Source organism: Onychostruthus taczanowskii, unplaced genomic scaffold, assembly GCF_017590055.1.
Source record: "Onychostruthus taczanowskii isolate IOZ18803 unplaced genomic scaffold, ASM1759005v1 scaffold1, whole genome shotgun sequence".
NCBI lineage: Eukaryota > Metazoa > Chordata > Aves > Passeriformes > Passeridae > Onychostruthus > Onychostruthus taczanowskii.
In genome coordinates, this window is record NW_024496525.1 from 14,123,715 (window position 1) to 14,147,085 (window position 23,371).

Here is a 23,371-nt window from a genome sequence, read left to right on the forward strand (position 1 = left end):
CAAAACAGAAGGGGAGGGAAAAAGAAGGGAGTGGCATATAAATTTGTAGACCACAATTTTAAGGCACACTATACAAGTACGGGCCACAGACTTCCCAAAGACCAACATTTCAAAAACAAGTCAAAAGCAATTCCATTTACTAAAGAGCCCAGCATTATTAGGAGAAATGCTTTCTTCCATCTGCAGTACTTTGAAGAGCAAAACTGTTATTATCAGATATTTACAACTGCAAAATCAGATGCACTCCAGAAAAGCAGTTAGGATGGCCTATTTTTTTCTTCTTTGGAGTCTTTTCCTTGATTTAAGATAAAAACATTCAGTTTCTTAAAAAAAAAAAAAAAAGTCAATTAGTTTTGATTTTCAGACTAAAAAATATTTACCCCATTTACCCCATAACTTTCTTATATTCTCTATAATGGAGCTAAGAGGAGGGTGCAGAGAAGAAAGCTGAAATAAATTAAACAGACAAAAATTTATTGTAAAAAAGTTACCTGATTCAAAAGTTGGCATTTTCAAGTCACCTTGGTTCAATTCTGTGCCATATTTTAATTTATGATATTTTGCCCTGAAAAAGTATGCAGATGTTTATCAAATTAGTAGACCAGACTTCGATCAAATCAAAACATTCTACTGTTCCCGTTTAAAGCAACCATACCAACATAGGACAATTAATCCAGCTAGAACTGTTGTGATAATTCTTGCATTTAACAATTATTTCTAGTCTTTCAAGAACACAGTTCTGAGACAGTACTTTGACAATTACTCAAAATCATCAAGTAACTTACAAACAAGAGTTTAGTGTGTTCTCCAAGAACGTGGGGTTTTTCCTGTGTATCAGCTAATAAGAGAACCTTTCAAAAACCAGCAGGTTCAAGAACTTAGCAGAAATAATTTTTCCAGTTGTACCACTGTCATAGGTAGCCAATCACACTACAATGAATCAACTTTTCTGGGGTTCCTGCCTATCTGCCACTTTTGCCTTCCACTTCAATTTGTCTCCTGCTCCATCTTTGCCTATGATACATATCCCTTAGAAGAGCCATGTTAGCATGGTTGTTTCTCTCATCACCTGTATTCTCTTCTGGATTTCCTCCTCTTCATTGACTAGAGGCTTAGTTTCCAATTTCTACTTAGTCTTCCTATGCAAAAGCGCCTCAGTCCTTCCCATCTTCTGATCTCTGATTCGCTAACCCTAGTCTCTCCTTCTCCATCTGATATGCTACGGCCTGAACAGCAGGCCTAGGCCCAAGTTGACTTACAAGATGAATCTTGAGCATGATATGATTAATGCCATCAAGGCTCTTTAGTTAAAAATAGATTATCAAAATATTTATATTAGTTGTGCTTAATGCCAAACCAGCTGCTGTAGAGACATCTGTACAACCTTGTGTAAGATATATTAAGACATTCTCCCAACTAATGTCCCTAAGGGCTTATTAGTAGGAGAAATCCTCCCAGACTATATCCCTAGAGACTTGTTAGTGGAATATTTTAAGCAAAAAGCCTCCCAGCCATGGCCTGGGCTCTGGCTGGTCAGGAAGCATGCCATCAGAACCAGATGTTTCCTGCACAAAAGGCTAACAAGTCACTTGGACTTGTTGATTTGGGCCTATAAAAGCTGGACCCCTTTTTGGGCAAACCTGAGACCTCACCTATGAGCGGACACATAGCACACAGGATTTTCCCAAATACCAGGAAGGCTTCTCCAGCTCCTCACTGCAAAAGGACTGACTCTGGATGATAGTGAAGTGTTCAGGCAATTGGTGATAAATCCTTCTCAATCACTAATCACTCTCTCATATACTAATGATTAGATGTATTACCTTGCTTATTTTTGCTTGTTGCTAAAGCCAAATGAGTAATATGCTTATTGTTTTATCAAACGTACCCCCTTACATGTGTGTTGCCTCAATATTAATAGTAAACCAAGACCATTCTTTCCACTGGTGTCTGTGTCCACCCCACCACCCCCATCGATTGGCCAAACACCACCACTCTGTAAAATACTGGTCTTGGTGACACTATTTCCATTCAAGTATGCGTGAGCCTTCAAAATCTTATCCTCTACTCAAGCTGCCTATCAAAACATCTTCAGCTCCCTTTACAACTAGGAATCTCACCTGAACTACCTATATCCTATATCCTGGAATTCTCAAACTTTATCACTGATCTTTCACAGTTTGACTTTTACCTCATAGATCCTCTGCAAAAATACTCAAAATCTCATGGTACAGAGCTCTAGGTGTTCTGCAGTAGAGGCAAAGTGAAAAATATCCATAAAAACATTAGCAGACATATTCTGATGAACCTCTAAGCAATACAGTTGTTATCACTCCAAATGAAACATCTGATCAAAGGTTTAAGAACAACTGAACAACACTTAGCTTCCATCAATCATAAAAAACTATTTTTGAATACGAAACTTCTCAAGTAAAAACATATAATGGAACACATGCTGGACAAAATCCAGGATTTCCAAGAAACCTTCTCCAATGCCTGAGCCACTACTGCAAGTGTTATCAAACTGAAAGTACAGGTTGGTACTCAAATGGTGCCTTATATATTTGATGGCAAGGATTTTCTTCAAGATTACACAAATTTCTGCCAAAATTGCAATTAGGAAGTCTCATTAACAAACTGTCAGTAGATGGCACTATTGACCCTTTTTAGTAAGATAAAATCCCTCATTTCATGGCAATCACACTGTAAATGAAAAATTGTAAAGCTCCTGAAGACTTTTTGTGACCTGAATCCAACTGCCAACTAAACAGAATCATTATTTTTTAACTCTTTATGAATATGTTCATAGCTCATCCCTGCACTAGTTAGACTATTTACCTCCAGGTCCTCTCTTTAAACTGAGAGACAAAACTCCATGCCTCATTGTAACAGGGCAACATTCCACCAAGCTTTCCAAATATGAATAAGTACAGTGAGAGACCGGAGAAAATTATTATTGGCTCAAGACAACTGAAGTGTGTCTGGTTAACTTGAAGCTGGATGAGCTAGAGTTTGCTAAGTCAATCCCTTCTGAAATTCTTTTTCTTGACTGAATGATTGGTTTAAAATTTGCCCTTATTTTCTGAAGTTTGCTGTTCAATCTTCTGAGAACTTTGCCACATTTTCCCATGTACCTGCCTCAGAATATTAAAAAAACCTAAAGCCCATTAGGAAACTTGTCAAGCTAGTCTGGGGCTTTACAAGTACGTACTTCGATTTACATACCCTATAAAGTACTGTCCATCTAGGGGGGGTAAAAACCCCAAGCAACCCTAAACAACCAAAATGAAAATAATTCAAGTCAAATAAAGTTGACAAAATACTTTTTGCTCAACTCATAAGTGAAGCCAATAAAGCACTATAATTCCTAAATTTGTTCAATTTAGAGCTATGACATACTGTTTGGGAGCACTTGAGTTCCATTCTGGACTTACAATTTCAAAACATTAATTAAAATTCTACTTTAACTTTTCATTAGCACATATAATGATGTGCTAGAATTACACCAATGACTACCCACTATAAATAAGAGAAAATATTGCTGCATACAATGAGACCAGTGGTCTTTCACATCACAACTACAATTTCACAGCAAAATTAATATTATTAAATACCAATCAACTATATATTTGCACATCTATTCCTTTCCCTGTTGGGACCGTTACTACATATCTTATAAAACACTAACTAACAAGCTACAACGTCACTGACAATACTCCTCCACACCACAGAGAAACCGAATTCTACAAGGGGCAGTGTTTCCATCTTTGGAATATTGACTTATCTAAGGCTAGGTTTCTGTGAGTAAAAAAGAGTAGAAAAAACAACACCCTAACTTGATTTAACTGCTTCCTGCTATTTAATTGTTGAATCACACCACACACTTGCAAGGGTGTAAGTCTGTCCAGTCCAAAGCCCACAAAGCCAAAATACAGCCACAGCTTCATGATTTCAACAAGTCTCATTAATTTAAGCACAGCGCTATGGTAACAAAGCTCAGAGTAGAGTGGCTCAGAGCACACAAAAGACAACATTGGGCTGGGTCTGCAAAGCATCATAAAAGAATACAGACTAGACACAAACCAAGAAACCCCATGCATGTAACTGCATAGGACCTAATTTTATTACTAAAACATTATCAACTATCAAAGCATTTAAGGACACTAAAATAATGACATTTTACTTGTCTAAAACATTATTACACATACTTAAGAGATAAATACTAGAAATACCAAACTACTTTGTAACAACTACTGCATTTTATTTAATCTTACACACTGATGTTCTGCCTCATAACCGTTTTCTGAGAAATCACAACAGTTGTCTGAATGAGTTTGTTCCTGACTCCCAATTGGTATTTCACTGCATGAAACTTTTTGATGGCATCAGGGAGTTAGCAACAAGAAAAGAAGAAAAAGGGTGGGGGGAATCAGGTGCAACACCGAAACTTGCTGTCAACAATCTTCAGGTCTGAAACTCTCAGAATTTATTTTGCTTTGGAGCTGGTGTATTTTCCTTAGTTGTGATTCTTCACTCGGGAACAATGTAAAAAAAATAACATCTATTACCCTGAACACCGAGTGCAACAAGCAGGAAACCAACATAATATATTTTTCTTGGATGATTTACTGGCAAGTCAGTACCTGCTTGCTTTCAATTACTCAATCCATCATACTTTCACAGTTAGATCCCCTCAAACTACAGAGCATTTGTAGCTTCCTTGTTGCCTCCCACACATTCACCAGTCAACTCAAGTTTCAATTCCCACTTCTAGCAATCTTCATGAGAATTATGGCTGAAACTTATGCCAGGATCTTCCTCTTGAAAACTACTGCAGTGCTGGACTGCACCCACTAGCCACAAGAACTAAAGCAAACAGTATGTTCCTGCTGTTATTCTTCCGGTACACATGTTTACAAGTTTCTTATCCATTACATGAATTTTAGAATTTCATGGGAAGACTATAAAAGCAGCTTCATTTCAGGAAAGTAATGAGGTTTCACCAATGCCATGCAACTTCAAATTGTGCATCCTGTTATAGGACGCCTTCATGCTGCAGGTGAAATTAAGTGCCTCTGATTTATCTCACTAAGCAGTAATTCTCATTGCTTTATGGTGTACATTTGCAGAACAGCCCTACACAGCATACAGTTCATTACTGCCAAAATAAGCAAAACCTTTTCCTTCAACTTCAGAAAGTTACTTACATGCAAGACACCTGCATCTGCCATAACAGCAGATTATTTCTTTGATATGCTCAGTGTTATTTACACCCAAGACCCTGCATAACTTTCATCTGCCTTGAACCCAGAGTGACTTGTACATTACCTGTAGATATTGATATGACAACTCAACTTTTAGCCATACACTGGCTTGAGTTCCTTCCATTAAACGGACAGGGCTGAGCGAAGTAATAGATCCTTTCTGCCTATTACATCACCAGAAAATATGTGATGTGTTGATATGGCTTTTTGTAGGAATATACAATGTTTTCTGAAGCACCCCTGTGCTGGACACTTCACACAGAAGAACAAAGCCATCTTGCCAAAACATTAGGTTTTAATACAAAAACAACTGAAACTTATTTCTGTACTAGTCTCTTACTGATAGCAGTGATCCATAATGTAAGCTATATTTAGACACACATGGACAACTAACTTAAAAATATTCAGGTGAAACCTCACCACATTTTGCTACAAAATTTTATGTTTACTCTGACAGGAATGTTCCACCAAAATCAAAATACACAAATAAGGACAATGTATTTTGTTGCCTGTCAAGATGTTTCATCATTGAACTCAGCTACTTTTTAGAAGCAAGATAAAATGAAAACTAAGAACTGAGTCCTCTAGTGAAAGTACAGGCACTTGACAAGATTATCTCCCAAGTGATTTCACAAAATCAACTACCAGTTTTGGTTAAATGAAATAGCCAGGCAAAAAAAGAAGGTAGGTTTGAAGGACATTAGCCTGTACAGACAGAATGGAATTTTAATTTTTTTTAAGCAGGCAATTAGTGTTACAGAAAACACACCTAGTGAGGCTAAGTATGCAAGCTTCTACACATGAAAAAACACAAAAAACTTCAAAATGAACAAATAATTTTTAAAGGATTTTGTTCTTTCATGAAACATAGTTTTCATCATGCAACACATACAACATAATTGAAAAGGACCAAGAGAGCAGTATTTTTCATCCTTTCCAATTTAATACAACTGAAGCACAGATAAAGGTATAGTAATAAGGTATGAACCCTTTGAGTATGTTCACTCTTACTCAGTACACCATAACTTGAATCCAGAAAAGAGAAACTGTCCCGTTTGTCTATTTAAGATGCAAGTCCAAACATTTTGCAAATTATGCAACTTTTTACTATAGAAGACACTAAGATTTGTTAGAAAACACAAGGTGAAGACAATCAACCTTAAAGACAAGTTTACATAAAGTAAATCAGAATTATCTAATAAGGCATTTCACTTAATGGAAGGGAATTCATCTTAGTCTATTAAGTTTTTCAGGTCAGAAAAAAAGGGAACAATTTGTATACTTACCTTTCTTGTTTTAATGCATATTCTAACATTTTTATTCTTCTCACTAAATCTTTCTTCAAATTTTCTTGGCCCTTTCTTTCCCCTTGTAAAAACGCTATCCGAGCCTGAAAACACACAAAAAAAGCAAAAACATATTTTATTGTCTTTGGTACCCAAAATAAAGCAACAAAGTCTGTCACACAAGGAAGAAAAGAAGAAGGAAAAAGAAAAAAAATTGCATTTTATTAATTATTTCAGCAAGTCAGTAAAAACAAAAGTGTTTCTACCCCAGACTATTATTTTCTGTTCAAGACGAACCGGTATTAAAGCCTGTGTAGTAAATCTGCAAGAAGGAACAAATGGCAACCATATGAAACATTTTGATATATGCACACACTTGTGTTCTTAGAGCATTATTATCGTAAGTCTATTATACATTTTCTTCCAAACCAAAAGCCATATTAAATTAGTTATACTGCAACTAGCAATTCACCTTTTAATGCCACCATACTGAACAGATTAAAAAATTATTACATAAATTCAAATACAAATTTACAAATCCATTATACAGGAAACAGCTATTCTATGGATTCACGTTTTATTTAGTACTGAAAAGAGCTGAATTTTAGACTATCAAGGGACAATTGGGTTTAGTGTGGTGCTCTGTATGAAGAAAAATAATGATTTTTTTTTTTCAAAGCATCAGTCATACTACCCACCTAACATAAAAAGAAGCAAGGAAAACTCCTACTTGCCTGCTAACCTAGAAGAAAATAATAAATTCAACAGAACATACAAGCCATCTCAACTAGCGCAAAAAATTGTAATTGAAAAATAAACATAGTAAGTTTGTCAAGGAAAAAAGTAGTCTCTTCAGTACAAAGTGAAAGGACTTGTGTTTTGATTTTTTCAAGCCAAAATCCTAGGGAAGACAAATGAATTAGCAGATGGGAATACAACATTTAAATTACATTAGTGGATTGGCCACCATTACAGAAACATTACAAACTCATTTTTCCTCTCTATGACTTTAAATTGACTGAAGTCATTGAGTAGCTAATTCAGTACTAGATTCAATATAAAATTTCTTGGAAGAGGGATTTAGAAAAAGGAAAGGAAAGTAGAGACCACGTTGCTCTACTGAGCTCAAGAACACCACCACCATTTCATTACCAAAGGAGGCACGGGGAGGAGGGTGGAAGTGCTATAATCGGCACCCAATGTATCCGTGAAGATTTTTGTGAAGGGCGTGGTTGCACATTTTCATTACTCAGTGGTTACAGCCTGAAACAGTCTAACTAGGGTGATAGCAGTCTTGCATCTCTCCTTTCCTGAACCCAAGTAGTATCACCATGTAAGACTTCACACATCAGCCCCTATTTTAGCCACTCTGGCCTTGTGCTCAATGGTGAACCAAATTAAAACATGTTTCTTTTCCTTGCATAAGCTAACTACTGCTTTAATCAAATTAAAATCCTAGTGAGAACAAGGCAGTTATGATTATTGCAGTTAAAAGTCTGTCATGAAAGCACTCTAACCACTGGCACTTGGTGAGAAACAGTAAGGAACCAAAGTGTATTTCAAGAGAGGAGGGACTGAGAAGGAAACAACACTAACACGACACCAAAAAACCCCAAGCATACCCAAAGAGACTGTACTGTTTGCACAGATACATAAAGATAAAAGGTAGAGAACATGATCCAGAATCAGCAAACCCAACAAACCCAACTATACTCAACTGCAACTATACTAGATTCCAAAAAAACACTGCAAAAATTACTCTAATCAAAAAGGAAGTTAACAGCCTTCTGCAGAAAACTACAATTACATGTAATTTCCACTCCCCTAGTACCCAGGGCAGCAAATGACCAATTTCACAAGTCTAAGATACTACGCCAATTTTCACCAATCAATGCACAGTTGTTCCACAGCACACATAAAACAGTTACAAGTGTGGGGTTTTTTAAAAAAAAAAAAGTTACCTGCACATTTGCACAACAGCACACTACAAGCACTTGGTAGTTACTGGCTGTCCACAGACTCCATTTACAAAACTAAACTCAGAACTACTCTGGTAGTTATCTAATAAGGGTTATGAAACTCCTATACCCTTTGACTTGAATGCAGTTCTCAACTCTTTCCAAAATTAAGGTCTTCTGTAAGTGATGGGCTTCTCCCCTTTACTTTCTTCCATTGGCCAGCACCCTTCTGTAACTATTTGACAAATCTTAGTTGCAATTGTTGACCCTTATTTCAATCTCAGAGAGGAAAATAATATAATTGTAACCTACACAGAGGGAGGCATCTGCATCCTAAATGTTCACAGACAAACTTTTTCCTTGGCAACGCTTCTGGAGTACTTGGCCACACAGAATGAAGTCCCCATACTTCAAAGTACTGCCTAGACCTCATACTTTTCAACCAGACAACTTAATGAGCTACATGATCTTGAAAATTAATATACTAGAGAATAATTGTATAAAAATAAAATCTAAAAAAATATAATAAAACGCCAACAATTTGCTTTACAAAAAGAGCCCAAAACCGAAATTTTCTATACAACAGTATTTATAACAATCTTTACAGAATCCAATAGGTTGAACAGAAAGGTTACCATACAAGAACACACTGTGCAGTTAAGGCTCTGACACTGACATTTTTGTCAATATTATCAGACTTTTATCAGAATTGCTTTCTGTAATTGTTTGTATACATGTTTGACTGATTTTGGGATTTATTACTCTTTCTCACTGTAACCATCACATGGCTAAAACACAGCAGAAGTTAGCTATGCAGAAGTTAAGAGCTCACTCTCTAGAAACACAGAAAATCAATTTAGACTTGAGGAATACTTAGTTATCAAGACCTTCAATACAAAACCAAGGATCAGATCACCACAACTCTGCTCTAGAAATTAATCAACTTGCTTCCTTTTGAACTGAGAAAGAACAAGTGTCAAACCTGATACACTGCATGACCATGAGCCCTATGAATTAATATACCTCCTTTTTTGAAAAGCGGTAATCTCAGGGTCGATAAAAGCACAGAGAAACAAACTGCCCTCAGGGGCGATACAATTAGGTTCCATACACAAAGACAAATGCTCAAAAATTATATCTACATAATACAACTTGCACAATCCTTACATACCCACTTCCTTTGAACCAGTTCTCAGGAGAGATAGATTTGAAACGATTTGTAAATATACTGATGACTTAAGCCTGTGTAGCACAAAAACTGGAAAACAAAATGGCACACAACAATTTCATACTCATTTTTCCACCCCACACTCCACCCTCCCCAGTTACAACAGAATTCCTTCCACTGCCTTTAACTGAATTGCAAGTCCCCAGGCTGACACCAAGAGGAGCAATCCTCTTCCACCTCCTATTTCTGTTCCATCTACTGTGCTGACTTAGCTGCTTGCGTTGACACACATCAAGTCTACTGAGAAAATCACTGTTTATTTTTTACTTGGTTCTGACTTACATCAGGGTACTGATCCTACTCTGTAAAGCCACAGAGTAGTAACCCACAGAGGGAATAACTCAGCCTGGCACAAGGGGCGCAAACAGGACACTGAAGTAACCCCTTTTCAGTGACAACATTGTCTTAGCTCAGCCTAAACTGACCATGATATCATAACTTGCATGTCTAGGGCTGAAGGGTTTAAAAAACATGAGCAGAGAGACTAAGAAAGTCAAATACAAGTCTTAACTCTTCTGAATTGAAAATTCAATCAAAATGCATTTTTAAAAATGTATTAGCAAGAAAATTTCTTAAGGGGCAGAACACCACATTCTTTTATAAAGCATGTAATAGTTCTGCAAGTAAAAATATGGCCACTCATGGTTTACAAAAATCCAACCGGATTTAGTTGTGCACAGGTTCTGTTAGAACAGTTTTCAACCCAGGTAAGGACTGTATTTCAATTTTTCAAATCCTAACCAAGGCTTTAATTTTCAGGGCAGGTTGCTTCTCTTCTACCAGCCTGTAAATTCTTGTATTTTCAGTATTTTCACAAAGCCCTGAGATCGCACTATGTTTCTACAAAACTGACATTTAAACAACTCTGGGCTCCCTCTACACCTTGGCCCTCAGCTGCAAGTAAGAGTACCACCACACCAACTTACTCAGCTTTATTATGAAAGTGAATTCAGCGAGCTTTGAGAAGTAGTTAGAGTGACACATACTTTGTATTTGTGCAAGGATGCATTAAATAATGCCTGAAACTAGGCAAGATAGAATTCAAGGACAAAAAGAATTACTGAATAGCTACTTGAACAGTATGGATCCCAGGACAAAGAATTGTCTGGGGTTAAAAAACTACAAAATGCACATAAAGATAGGAACACATAAAAATTCTAACATGTAATATTCTACACTTTGTAAATTTAGTATTAACTGCATGTTGCATTTAAGACATACATGCATTTTGTAGCTGAAAGGGGTTTAATCTTTAAAACAGGAAGTCCGACCATACTCAAAATAGTCAACAGTCTTCCAGCGAAACTCTAAGACCTCAAACACGAAACTTTCCCTTAAATTATAGGAATAATTAAAAATCACATTTCAATGATACTCCACATCCTTAGTATGCAATTATAGTGTTTGATAAAAGTGCAGCAGAAGACTTAAAATAGTTTACTAAATTACTTAACACATTAACTTTAGATTATTCAAAATATTGTATATCATTTGGAAACTCATATATCAAAATTTAAAGGAAAAGTTTTCTGGGAAGAAAATGAGCGTTTTTTTCCCCCCTGCCTTATTTTGAAAGAAACTCCTAGAACTTCAGAATTATTCCCTACACTTCATACAGCACCAAGCACAGCAGCACCCACATTAAAATTGCACTTTATTGCTTTAACTGCCCAGAAAAGCTAGACAAACTTCACACTGATCAAATGTATTTCTCTAAGCCATTGAGCAACACAGAGGGAAGCTATTACACCATTTTGGGAAGGTAAAACTGCATATGTAACCTGAAGGTTATATAGTAGCTAGAATATCCACACAGGATTTGGTAGTCTCATTTTCTTTATAAATTCTGACATGCTCTATTTAAAATACTTGTTGAGCATCTCAAACCTAGTGAAACATATTAAAGGGAAAAAGAGGCGTGAAAGAAACCTGGATGGGAAAGCATGGAGGACTGATTAAAAGCCTTCTCTTCCACTGCTGAAACACTAACACATTCCTGTACAACTCAAACAATAAAATTCTAATGAGTTTACCAATACAGGACCACACTCAGAAAATACTTTCTTTCCATTTCAGTTCTACATATTGTTAACTCTTAGTCTCTGTAAATTTATTTTGAAAAAACTCAACTGTATGTGAAGTTATCCCAGCTATGCACTGCTTGTGTTTTGTTTTTCTAAAGTTCATTGAGACTTTTAGGAGGAAGGTAGGAAAGGCCTGCAGTAATTTTGAAAGAAGTGCAATACCCTGAAACTACTCAGTGCACACATTAAGCGTATGCTTATCCTAGTAGGGCATGTCACAAACCTCAAAACAACAGGAACGTTTTATCACACAATAATACTAATCTAATCTTGATTTTAAAATGTTTATTATACTGAAAGTGAAGCAGAATGGTTTTGGAAAACTAAAAAATACTGAGGAGGTGGAAGATTTGACTCTGAACAGTCATTTAAGAGTGAACACAGCTGTGCAGCTATCAAAGTTCCAGTTCCCATTCACAAAAGGGAAACTGAACATAAGAGAAGCCTTCAGTTTTCAGTTTTCAACAAGCACAGTTTGAAACTTCAACTCTTTCAGAACAACTAAAAGCAAAAGTAAGTTTTAGTGCATTCTTACAGATTTGATTATGTTTATATATTCATTGTGAATGCAATTAACCCTTAAAACTGTCAACTGATGACTAAAAGAAGAGACCTTGACTACAATAAATAAATAATTTTTATATATATATATGAAAATAAATCTTTATTTTGTAAATTAAAGTCTTTATATTCTCTCTCAAGTAAGTCGCACAGTACAACAGATGTCACTGGCAACATCAGGATCATACACGTTTCAAAGACATAGTACTCTTAAAGACCCTGTAGAATAAAAATTAACTGGAAGACAAAAAAAATTAGAAGCAACACCTCATATATTAACACAAGATCTTCACTTCATAAAACAAGCTCAGGTTAAAGATTTGGGGAAAAATCTCCAGATTTTAACAACTGGTTAACAGCAGCGTACATTTGAACAACACTTGCAAATAAAGAAGGTTATTTTCTACACAACCTTATGAATGGTCAGTTAAATATGGGGATAGCGAACTACTACACTTAGAGCAGCAAAGCTAAAATGTTTCCTGAAGGTCACATTTTTAGAGATATTTTCCTTTTGAGCTAATGATAATTTATTGCTCCCCAATTTACACTTTTTTCAAAGACTCAGGTGATCACTTGCTGATAGCTTGTTAAAAGCAAATCCTAACCACTAGAAAAGTGACATACTGGAGCAACTTTTGGACAAGAGCAGCAGAAACAAGAAATCCAGCTAGCTCGAAGAAGGTTAATGACACAGCTGACATATAAGAGGATTTACTCATTCCTAAGTCCCCATCAGTCTGCAGTGAGTATGGGAAAGACCCGACTCACAAAACTTTCTCCTTTCCTTAACCTATCCTTCCTCTTTCCAACTCTCACCACATCAGTCACATTCAAAGGTTTGCCTCTTCACTACTGTCAAGTTTAATCAGCTTCTTCAACCAGCTCAGAGAAAATCCTCTTCTGTAGTGGGTCAAACTTCTAAGTTACAACTCACATTCAGCATACAACTGCCTTCATTCTATCACTCTTCCTGAGAATTTTTTCACTGAATACTTTTTTTCTTAGGATTTTTACAGCCACTCACTTAACCAAAGTGGTATTTAGAACAGTACAGTAACAAAACTCATACAAATCATAATTGTGTTTTTAAAGTCCAACAACCCTCTAAACATCATGGTTTGTAAACAAAGTAAACCAACCCTCTGTCCATAAACTTTTATCCAGTAAAAAGAAGTCAGTGGATGTGAGGGGGAAAAAAGAGAGACTACATGTCCAAAAGAAGTAGAAGGCACTAAAAACAATGGATTCACACTCTGGTAGCATTCTCTTCGAGGACTAAAATGTACAAGTCTAAAAACTGGAAATTATAAAACCTTTTTTTTTTGAGTAATAAATGCAAATGCCTTGGGAGTTTATCATTCATTGACCACTCTTGTAGTAGTGTTCTTCATGAAAGAACAGGCTTATAATACTTTGTTTCAGTTTAAAACTTACCAAACAACGAGCACAGTTTCATTTATAAATTAAGTCTTCGTTTTCAACTTCAATCCCAGAGATACGCCTTCAGAAAAGTAAGTTCCTGCCTAGGAATGTGTAAAAACTTTCATCTTCCTGAAAGCACATTCTACTCTGTAACACTCAATTGTAACATTAGCTCCAGGAAAAGTGGTCATTATCATCAACAGACTGTAGAAGAACTACCAAAATGCTCCATGCCACAACGTCAGAGTAACAGCCACTGTCCCTATATACTAACTCTCTCTCTCCCCAAAATCAGACATCAGACCCAAGATCCAGCAAATTTTATCTGAAGGCCATTAAACAGGCATTATTTCTTTATTCAACTGACAGTTAACAGGAATGGTTGGAGCCACTACATAATCTAAGCAGACACAAATGCTCATTTTGATTTCAAAAAATGCCCACTCATTTTTATCTCCAAGTTTTCTTCACCAGTATCAACATAATCTACTGAGAAATTACAATCTTCCCATTCAAATATCAAATGCCATCACGTAAGATAATCAAACAGCCAAGTAAAACATAGGAAGCAAAAGTAATTCTTACTAGTTATAAGCACTTACTATTCTATGAAGTGTCTGAACACCATATTTCAACTGCACTTCTTAAGCAGGTTAAGTAATCCATGAAAAATGTTTGAAAGCAAGCTCCAAAGATGTAACGTTCCTAATAATAATTTAAGAAAGCTCTGAAAACAAACACAAATTAAACTAACTCCCTTTACAATTCAGACTGACAATATAAGTATCCTCCCCCAAAGAACTTCCTGAAGTTCAAGTCACAAAGTAAAACTAATAATCCTCAATCTGTTTTCTTAACAGACTTTCTATGGAATTTTAATTTGTTTCACATCAGTTTTTCCAATAAATAAAATAAAAATTTAAGTGTTCATATGCCTTTTACAGAAAAAAAGTTTATTCAAGATGTTAGGTGATCACCCATTGCATGATGTGTTTATCCAGCTGTGCATTGGACATTTTGTCCAGAACGATCCTCTGAGAGACAGTATCAAAAACTGAACTGAAATTCAAAAGGATTTTACATCAGCTGACTTTACCTGACCAACAAGGTGGGTTACCCGGTCATAGAAGGAAATCAGGTGTGATAAGCAGGACTTTGCTCTCATGAAGCCATACTGGCTGTCACAGTGACTGTGCTGTCTTTCAGGTGCTTTTCAATAGCACCGGGAATAAGCTTCTCCATGATTTCACTGAGGAGGGACTGACAGGCCTGTTGTGACCAGGGTCATCCTTCTTCAAAACTGGGATGTTCCAGTCAATTGCCACATCTCCAGATGTGCCAAAAATTAGCACTTTTTCACAGATGAAAAGGAATTCTTACTGGACTATCATCTGGTAAGAAAGTATTGCAGGTTTGCACTTCTAAAATCCATTAAGTCATGGTATTTCCCAAATGTCTGTGCTGGAAAAAGCCCACAACACAGCTTCAACACCAATGACAAAAGCTGATTCTTGTTAAAAATAATCAGCTATCAACTTTAAGTATTCCCTCAGTCAATTAACAAAACTATATACAGCATTTCCTATGTAAATTTTCTATTTTTAAACATTCTGTAAATTACTCCAGTATGAACTGCTTAAGAGATGCAGTTTGTGAGCAGTACCTTCTCTGCAGAAAAACTAATGGAAACAGACACAGACAAGCTCATGGACAAGTATGAGTCAAGTCACCAGGTTTGACAATCAATGCCAAAATACCCTGTAACCACAGATTACACAGTGTTTCAAACACTTGAGAAATACTCTTGGCCATCACAGGCCATGTCACCACAGTGCAGCATGTATTCTGAAAACATTTAGCATCATCACTGATGTCATTTATTAATGACATGTTTTACATAAAGTAGTGCTAAAATAATTCCTAAAGAAATTACACTTCACTTTGAAGTCTCCAAAGTAGTTGTCTGTCCAGACCCAAACTCTCATATTTAACCATGCAACAATACTCAGAGATTCAAAAGAAACTGCTGAATATGCTTTTAGATTCTCTCTATATTACTGAGATACAAAGAATAAGGGTGCTCAAAACAGATCTGCAATTTTCACATAATGCTATGGAATGGTCCCAACTTCCAGCACAAACTGATTGCAAAAAACCGACTGAAGTGCAATGGAACCAGAACAACTGTAAGGAAAATTCTTCAAGAAAGGTCAGGATTACTTGGCAGTTGTTGAGTCTTAGAATTTAGACTGCAAGGGTTCTCATACATTTTCTTCTACCTTTAATTTTTCAAGAACATCTTCCTGCCCTGGACAGGCGTATTCAACAATCTAACAACAAACTATCAAACTACTTGTACTTTGATACTTGCTATCAATAACCTGTTGAGGTCTCTGTTTCAGTTATTAAACAAAAAGGTCATTCATTGCCTGTCTCAGTAGACACTAGCTATGTTAACTACATTCCACCTGTTACAGTAGAGATAGCACTGGCTTCCCTCTCATTTAACCAAGAAATCCCTTAGCTCCCTCAGTTCCAAAGTCCAGATCTTCATTTAAGTGTAATGCCTTAAGAAAAAGCATGGGAAGAACATATAAACTCAATAGCACTAGATTAGACTACAGAGTAATAGATAGCTTCTTGCGAATTCATTTCTATTTCCTCTGTGTCTCCATGCAGAAAGGATTCATAAATTTTCATTGCATAAAAATTATGTCAGTATGTTTTACACTTGTTGCCTGATTATTTCTCTGGCTGTCCTGCCAAAACAAAATAAATACAAGAACTCCAAAAAACAAAAGAACAAAACAAAACCACTCCAAAAAAATACCCACACAAAGAAAACAAGAAACGATAACAAAAAGCAGTTACCCAGCTTCACACATTTATCTATCACTCTCTCAGGGTTTTTTGTTTTTTTTTTTAAGGTGAAGTTCCAGTCTGCTGTGTCATACCCCTTAAATGAAACAATTTTCTACTGTAAATTAAAAAACCTCTGAATAAGTCTAAAACACAGTGAGGCACCTAATAAGGCTACCTCTCAGACTGCTTTTTGATTTAGCAAGAAGACTGAATTCTAAATTGATCAGTCTTCAAGATGTTATTTCCAGACCCCAAACTGGTTTTATGTCACTTTTTCAGCATTCTTTTCAAAACTGTTACTCAACAATGGGACATTATACTACAACGTTGATTCTGACAGTTTTGCACAGATCACAAGACAGAAATCACTTCCCAATTTCTGCATTTATAACTCCCTTACAGCACTTATAAAGCCAAGGATCATTCAGGGGTTTTATTAATTTGTTTTAGCAGGAAATTCACAGAAGTCATGGAAGACAACAACTCAGCATGACTACTTCAGCACAAGTTCATCTTCAGCTGGAGTTGCTCATTCTGTCACTATCATTTCTATTTTCTGTATTCCTCCTAAATGCATAAATCTTGCAAATAGCATCCTTGAAACAAAACCCAAAAGTAGTTACACACCTTGGACCATCACTACCTAAATGGATTCACATACAGTATTTTAACCACTTGACATTTTTGGGAATACACTTTGCTAGTAAAAGAAATTCCATTAACAGGAATTGACAAAATGCCACATTTGGAGCTCCATTACATAGTTAATACTAAATAGAAATTAGAATATTAAGCTAATTCTCTTTACTATTATCAGTATTTGTACTACAAGAGCATATAAATAAGAGTGCAGTTGTACACTTTGCAGTAAGGCAGGTTCTTACAGTCACTACAGAGTTGGAAAGGAAAGGGAGGAATTGCAGTGTGGCAAACATCCTCAAGAATGTACCCTTCCTCTCCAAAATCAGAACAATTATTTGTTATTTAGGAATAAAGACAAAAGCATAACCTACAGCAGACTGTGAATAATGTCCTAACTGACTTAGGCTGTTCTAGTGATGAACACTCATGTCAGTGTTCACCAGATGCAGGTCAGTAGCACACATTCTCAAGGGACCAAGAAATAATAAAGTTGCTGAATGTAAGAAGCCATACATATAATAATATATATACATACATATATAAAAGAATAGAATCTTACAGAATGTACAGAGCTTTGCATTAAGGCAGAGGCAATACTGACAATAACAAAATTTAATATAATCAAGTTAATGGAATTAAAGTTATGGAAGAGTAAGACAGTTAAAATAAAAGTGTACAATGCAGTATTTTTAGTGAGGCATTACAGAAAATTGACAAGGAGCAGGTATTTTGCACCTCCTAAATGTTAATCTGGCTTCCTGGCACAGAACATCACCAGCACTGTCTAATTTACACCACTTCACCAGGGAGTTAACAGAGACAGTAGTCCTGCCTTCTACCAATACAACTGTACTAACCTTGCTGAAGATACGAAACAGAATAGGTGTTATAAAATTTGTAAACCTGTTTAAATGCTCTGCTCAAACTTTCTTCTCAGACTTCTGCTTGCCAAAGTAGGATCTTTTCTTTTCCCAGTCTCAATGTGTACAGCAGGATTCTGTTCCGGCACCCTGGGGTCTCATCCTCAAGGAATGCAAACCACCACAGTTTCAAGTTAAATACTGGAGTCAAGCATTCTCCAGCTTCTTATAGTGGTCACTGGCATAAAGTCAAGGGACCTTCTTTGGGTTTTTTTTCTTCTAGGAAGAACACTATAGGATCATCAACCTCAAATTTGGTAGCAGTTAAGAAGGGATCATATTTTGAGTGAAAAGAAAACAAGGTGCACAACTGGAAGAAATTTTAGAGCAATCAACCCATTAAAAAAGTAAATATATAAAATCAGAAAGACGTTCAGGCATCTGGACTTATTGAAGGTCATCCTCTATTTCAGGATCATTTCAATTAGCATTCAGAGAAGCATGTTTTTTTCAGAATGTTACAGCCAACACATGCAGGATTTTTGCATACACGGTAATTTCAAATAAACCTAGGAATGCACTTCTTCTCTCATCAAGGAGAATTTGTTCTGGAATCACAAAAATGTATTTTACCTTTAATTGACAAGAGCAGGCTACCTCTAATCAGACATTTTTATAAAGATACTATAGTGGAACTACAGAAGATACTGTAGAAAAACCTACAGACTGCTTATGCTGTATCTTCAAGACTGGTCCTGAAGAACAGCCAGCTTAATTATGATTGGCTCTTAATACCTCTTGCACTGATAAAGGCAGAAGATATCATTAAATTAAGTATCCTGCTAAGCACGGCTTAGGATAATTCAAGAACAGTCTGAGTGACAAAAAGTAACCATCATCCCATAGGCAAACAAAGCTCTTGCAAGTCATACATTTCTCCTGAAGATACGTCAAATCACTGGAGGATCCAACTTCCCTAGCCACTCTTCATCAGTTAAGAAAAATAAATCCATTATCACTTTCTCCTAATTTCTTAAATGACAAGAAAGATCAAGAACACCCACCACTACCTCAAAACCTACTTTCAGCGTGAAATAAATAATTATACCCATAGATACTTCAACCCTCACAAAAAATTCTCCGAAATGAGATTTCCCAAAGAGCTATTAAATATGTATAGGTATAATTGCAGTGAAACTAAGAGATAAAATGCATGCCCAGTGTTTAAAAAAAGAAGTAATTCTTCACCAGGAAGTATTATATAACTTATCTGCCACACACTTCCACGCTGTGCCTAAAAGAAAACCTCACCAGAGTAACTGTTATAAAATGACAGTTCTGTGCACTGATTCTAAGTAAGAGATTATTGCAAATAATCATTTATGAAAAGGCAATTATTACACAGTAAAAAACACTTTTATACCAAGTGTTGCTAGAAGGGTATTATTTAGAAACAATATTCCAGAAAAAGTTACACAACTACTACACTGACCAGTATCCCGTACATAAACCGCAGAGCTACCCAGGTATTTCCTGTTCCTGTTTTTACATGGAGCTTAATGTAATTCCATGTCCTGCACTATTTTATTGTTTTGCTTCCATGAGGTGAATACTGCAAGAAAATTTTGCAGAAATGTTGAAGAACTAAATCAAAAATGAAATTGGAAGAATAGGTTTATCCATATACAAAAAGGAAGCATCTCTGCATACTTTAATTTGGAAGTCTTGGCAAGAAGCCTATGAAGAAAGACATTATTTACCCAGAAACACAGAAGAACTGACTTCCAACCTTCAGGGAACCTCAAGTTTTACCAAGAAGTGCTGTGCCTGTTAATGCAGTTGACTAAACAGCTATGGAAGCCACAGTAGTGAAACCCTTGATTATGTCTAATTGCCCTCTACCCAAAATACACAGAATTCTCAATTCAGTGCTTTAAACTTAAAAGGAATTTAACTCCATAAAATACTTAGCTGTTTTCACCATTACCTTAGAAAAATGATTAATGAATAGAATCTTCTGGGTTTTAATTTCTTATATGTATGTTATTTTATATAGAAAAAACTGTCATTATAAAAAAAGGTATTAAATACTCAAATATTTTATCATGTGAATAAACCTTAGTTATTTGGATCACTATGTACTTCTGCACCCCGCTACAGCAAGCACCTGAATAGTCTGGACAAACGGAAGTTAGACAGCTCTGATGCATGCATTACCCGCACTCCTAGTGGTATTTACAACTATCACGAGTAAGAATGCTGACCAACTTCTTACTACCTACTTCATTTTATTTTCAGTCAGTGTTGATCAAGTATCCCTTGGGGTTTTTTTAAGGATTGCTTTAGATTTAGTTAAGCTAATTTCATAATAAATATGGAGATTCACCTGTAAGATCCAATGAAATAGCAGTTTATTAATTTATCATATTCCAACTATCTAGAAAGCAATTGATAAACAATCATGTGGTTGAAAGACACTGTGCATTTCACAACAGTAGCATCTGAATTTCCTGCCTTAACTTTGAATATTATATCACTATTAATGCCTCTGATATCAATCAGGGTTAGTTTTTTTACGAAACATAGTACTGAAACAGCATCCAAACAGCACTAAATATATTGTCAAACAATCAAATCAAAGCATTTTCCTGCCCATTGCAGAGAAGCTAGAACCACATGATCTTTAATGTTCCTTCAAGCTCAAACTGTTATATGACTCCATTTCAAAGCTACCTTATTGGTCAAGAGAATATAACAACAGCTTGCCTAGTCAGACCAATAGACCTCAACCTCAGTACGCCACTTACAGCCACAGGCTAACAGGCAGTTCCACAGGACTAGCATAAAAACAAAATAATAAACCTCACAAAACATTTAAAATCTCAGAACAGTTGTAAATCAAAAAGACAGTATCTTTTAGACCCCACAGGAAATTTTCTTCCATGAACTTATCCAAACACTTTCTGACCCAAGAAAATGTTAGCATTTATGACAGTCCCCGGCACAAAATGCTTCTAATTCCTGAAAAGTCAGGGTTTTTTAAAAGATATTTATTTTTACTGTATGCCCCCTAGTTGCTGAGAAACAGATTGTGCCCAACAAACTAACAACCATTCTATAACCCTCATAACCACTTCTACTTGCAATCTATCATCAAAACAAATTATTTGCAAGCCAAAAGCAAGGCAAAGTCTATAATGAAAAGAATTAATTTTTCCTCCAAGTTTAAGAGAGAAACTTCCCAACAGTATCCCCCCATCACTCCTTCAAACCTGTAACAAACTAAAACAAGGAACATACAGGTAAGTATTTCAGCTATTGAGTCTTGCTACACTTTGGAAATGCTGAAGTACAGCATAACTGGATATACACTCTGAACATGATCTCATTTTGTTCACAATATCAATAATTTACATATGTTATCTGAGGATACATTTCTTTTTTAAAGAACATCCTGTATAAAATTCCTTCAATGAGTCTGCTCCATCATCACCAGCAGAAAGGGAAGTGGGGAGGCATGCAAGTAAAATCTGAAATCTATAGGTTTTTGTGGTTTGGGATTTTTCAAACACCTAAATAAAGAATATTAGAAAATATGCTTCCATAATGTCTCTAAATATTTTGGGGAAAAAGCATTTGTAAAATAGGATAAACTAGGAACTTCAGTGGTGCACCACCAAAGATGTCATGTTATAGGACAGAAAATGTATTAACAGTCATAGTAATCTTTATGCAAACCTAAGTTACTTGAGAGGCTGTATAATGTGTAAAGCAAAATTGCATATATTTTGTTCTGAGTGTTTATGTTTCTTAATTATCCTTCCTAATCATTAAAGCCTTTGGAAACAGCATCAACTGGCAATTCTCTCCCAACATATTCTTGTGTGATTCTGAAGTATCAGAAAATATTCAATCTGGTTTTCATCTAGTTCAGAAAACCTGAATAAACTGCACAATTGAGACTTCTATTCCAGACAAGCATTATCAGCCTGCAAGCCCCACAAGATCTCTCAATTGTGGATCTCCCAAAATTACAAGCCTTCCTATGCTACTCCTTTTTTGACACAACTTTATCTTCCTAAAGAGTTTCTGTGCATCTCTACAGGGTTTTCCCATCCAAGTTTCCTTTTCTTTTAGGATACTATGGAGCCACTTACCACCTTGAACAACTGGTTATTTCTAACACATACATAACATTCAATATGGAATTGCTGTAACTCCTCTTAAGTGCATACGTGTCTTAGAAAATACCATTTATCTCAGCATAACAGCTGGTCATTACTGACCAACATCAAGATCGTTAGTCTGGCAGATCAAAGTTACATTGCTACAGTGAAAAGCTTTTAGTTCACTAAATAGTGAACAGATCGTGTCCATTACTTGCAGTGAACAAGACACTACACAAGGCCAGACAGCTTATTTTCAACACAGCAACCAGCGAAAGCTTGAGAAGTCATTGCAGCAGCCAGTATTACAAGGGAAAGGAAAGAAGTGTATGTTTCAAGTACTGCACTCCCGACTGTACTGTACTTGATACTGGTTTGCACACACAGATTTGTGTAAAGATTATGCTGCTTCACTTCTGCACACAAGCAGAACAGCATGCACCTGAGGAGTTGGAAAGACAGCATAAAACTATTAACATTTTAGATTCAAAGCCTGATGTATATGTAGATCTAAGTCTACCAGTACAAGAGTACAAGACTTCAGATCCAAAAGGCTTAAGACCCTCTGTCAGTCATCACAACCATGGTATAAACCCCAGCCCAATGAAGTAACACATGCTTTATTTATAAAATTGAGTCCCATAGGTGGAACAACAACAACCAAAAAAAGTCATTAAAAGAACCCAGAAAGAATGAACTGTTACTGCAGATCCTATCTCCCTTCACGATCACCCCTCTATCCAAGGAGCACTCCTACAAGGGGTGCCAATTCCTCCAGTCACTTGAACCACACAGGTAAAGAAAGGGGGTGGGTGGATAAACCAACACAGGAGGCCCATTAATTCCTACACAGGTAGAAAAGTATCTTCTTCTTCTTTGGAATAATAAATTCTTCTATTCAGAACACATAAATAAAATCACACATATTGGTAAGTCATTTGGTTTTTCACATAAAAAACTTTTTTATAAAGCACTGTGAGCAAAGTTATAAAGAACTTGCAATGGCCAGCACTGAGAAGCACAGTTTATAGAGTT

General features: G+C 36.1%; 1 protein-coding gene across 3 annotated transcripts in view; it reads right to left on the reverse strand.

Moving 5' to 3' along the window:
* STRN3 (striatin 3) overlaps positions 1-23,371 on the reverse strand; it is a 58,161-nt gene that overhangs the window by 32,048 nt on the left and 2,742 nt on the right. For all 3 annotated transcript variants that reach the window (XM_041402315.1, XM_041402324.1, XM_041402332.1), the window contains exons 2-3: positions 6,551-6,654; positions 492-565 (exon numbers count right to left, since the gene is read on the reverse strand). In XM_041402315.1, coding sequence (XP_041258249.1) covers positions 492-565; positions 6,551-6,654 — 178 coding nt within the window. The remainder of the gene's footprint in view (positions 1-491; positions 566-6,550; positions 6,655-23,371) is intronic.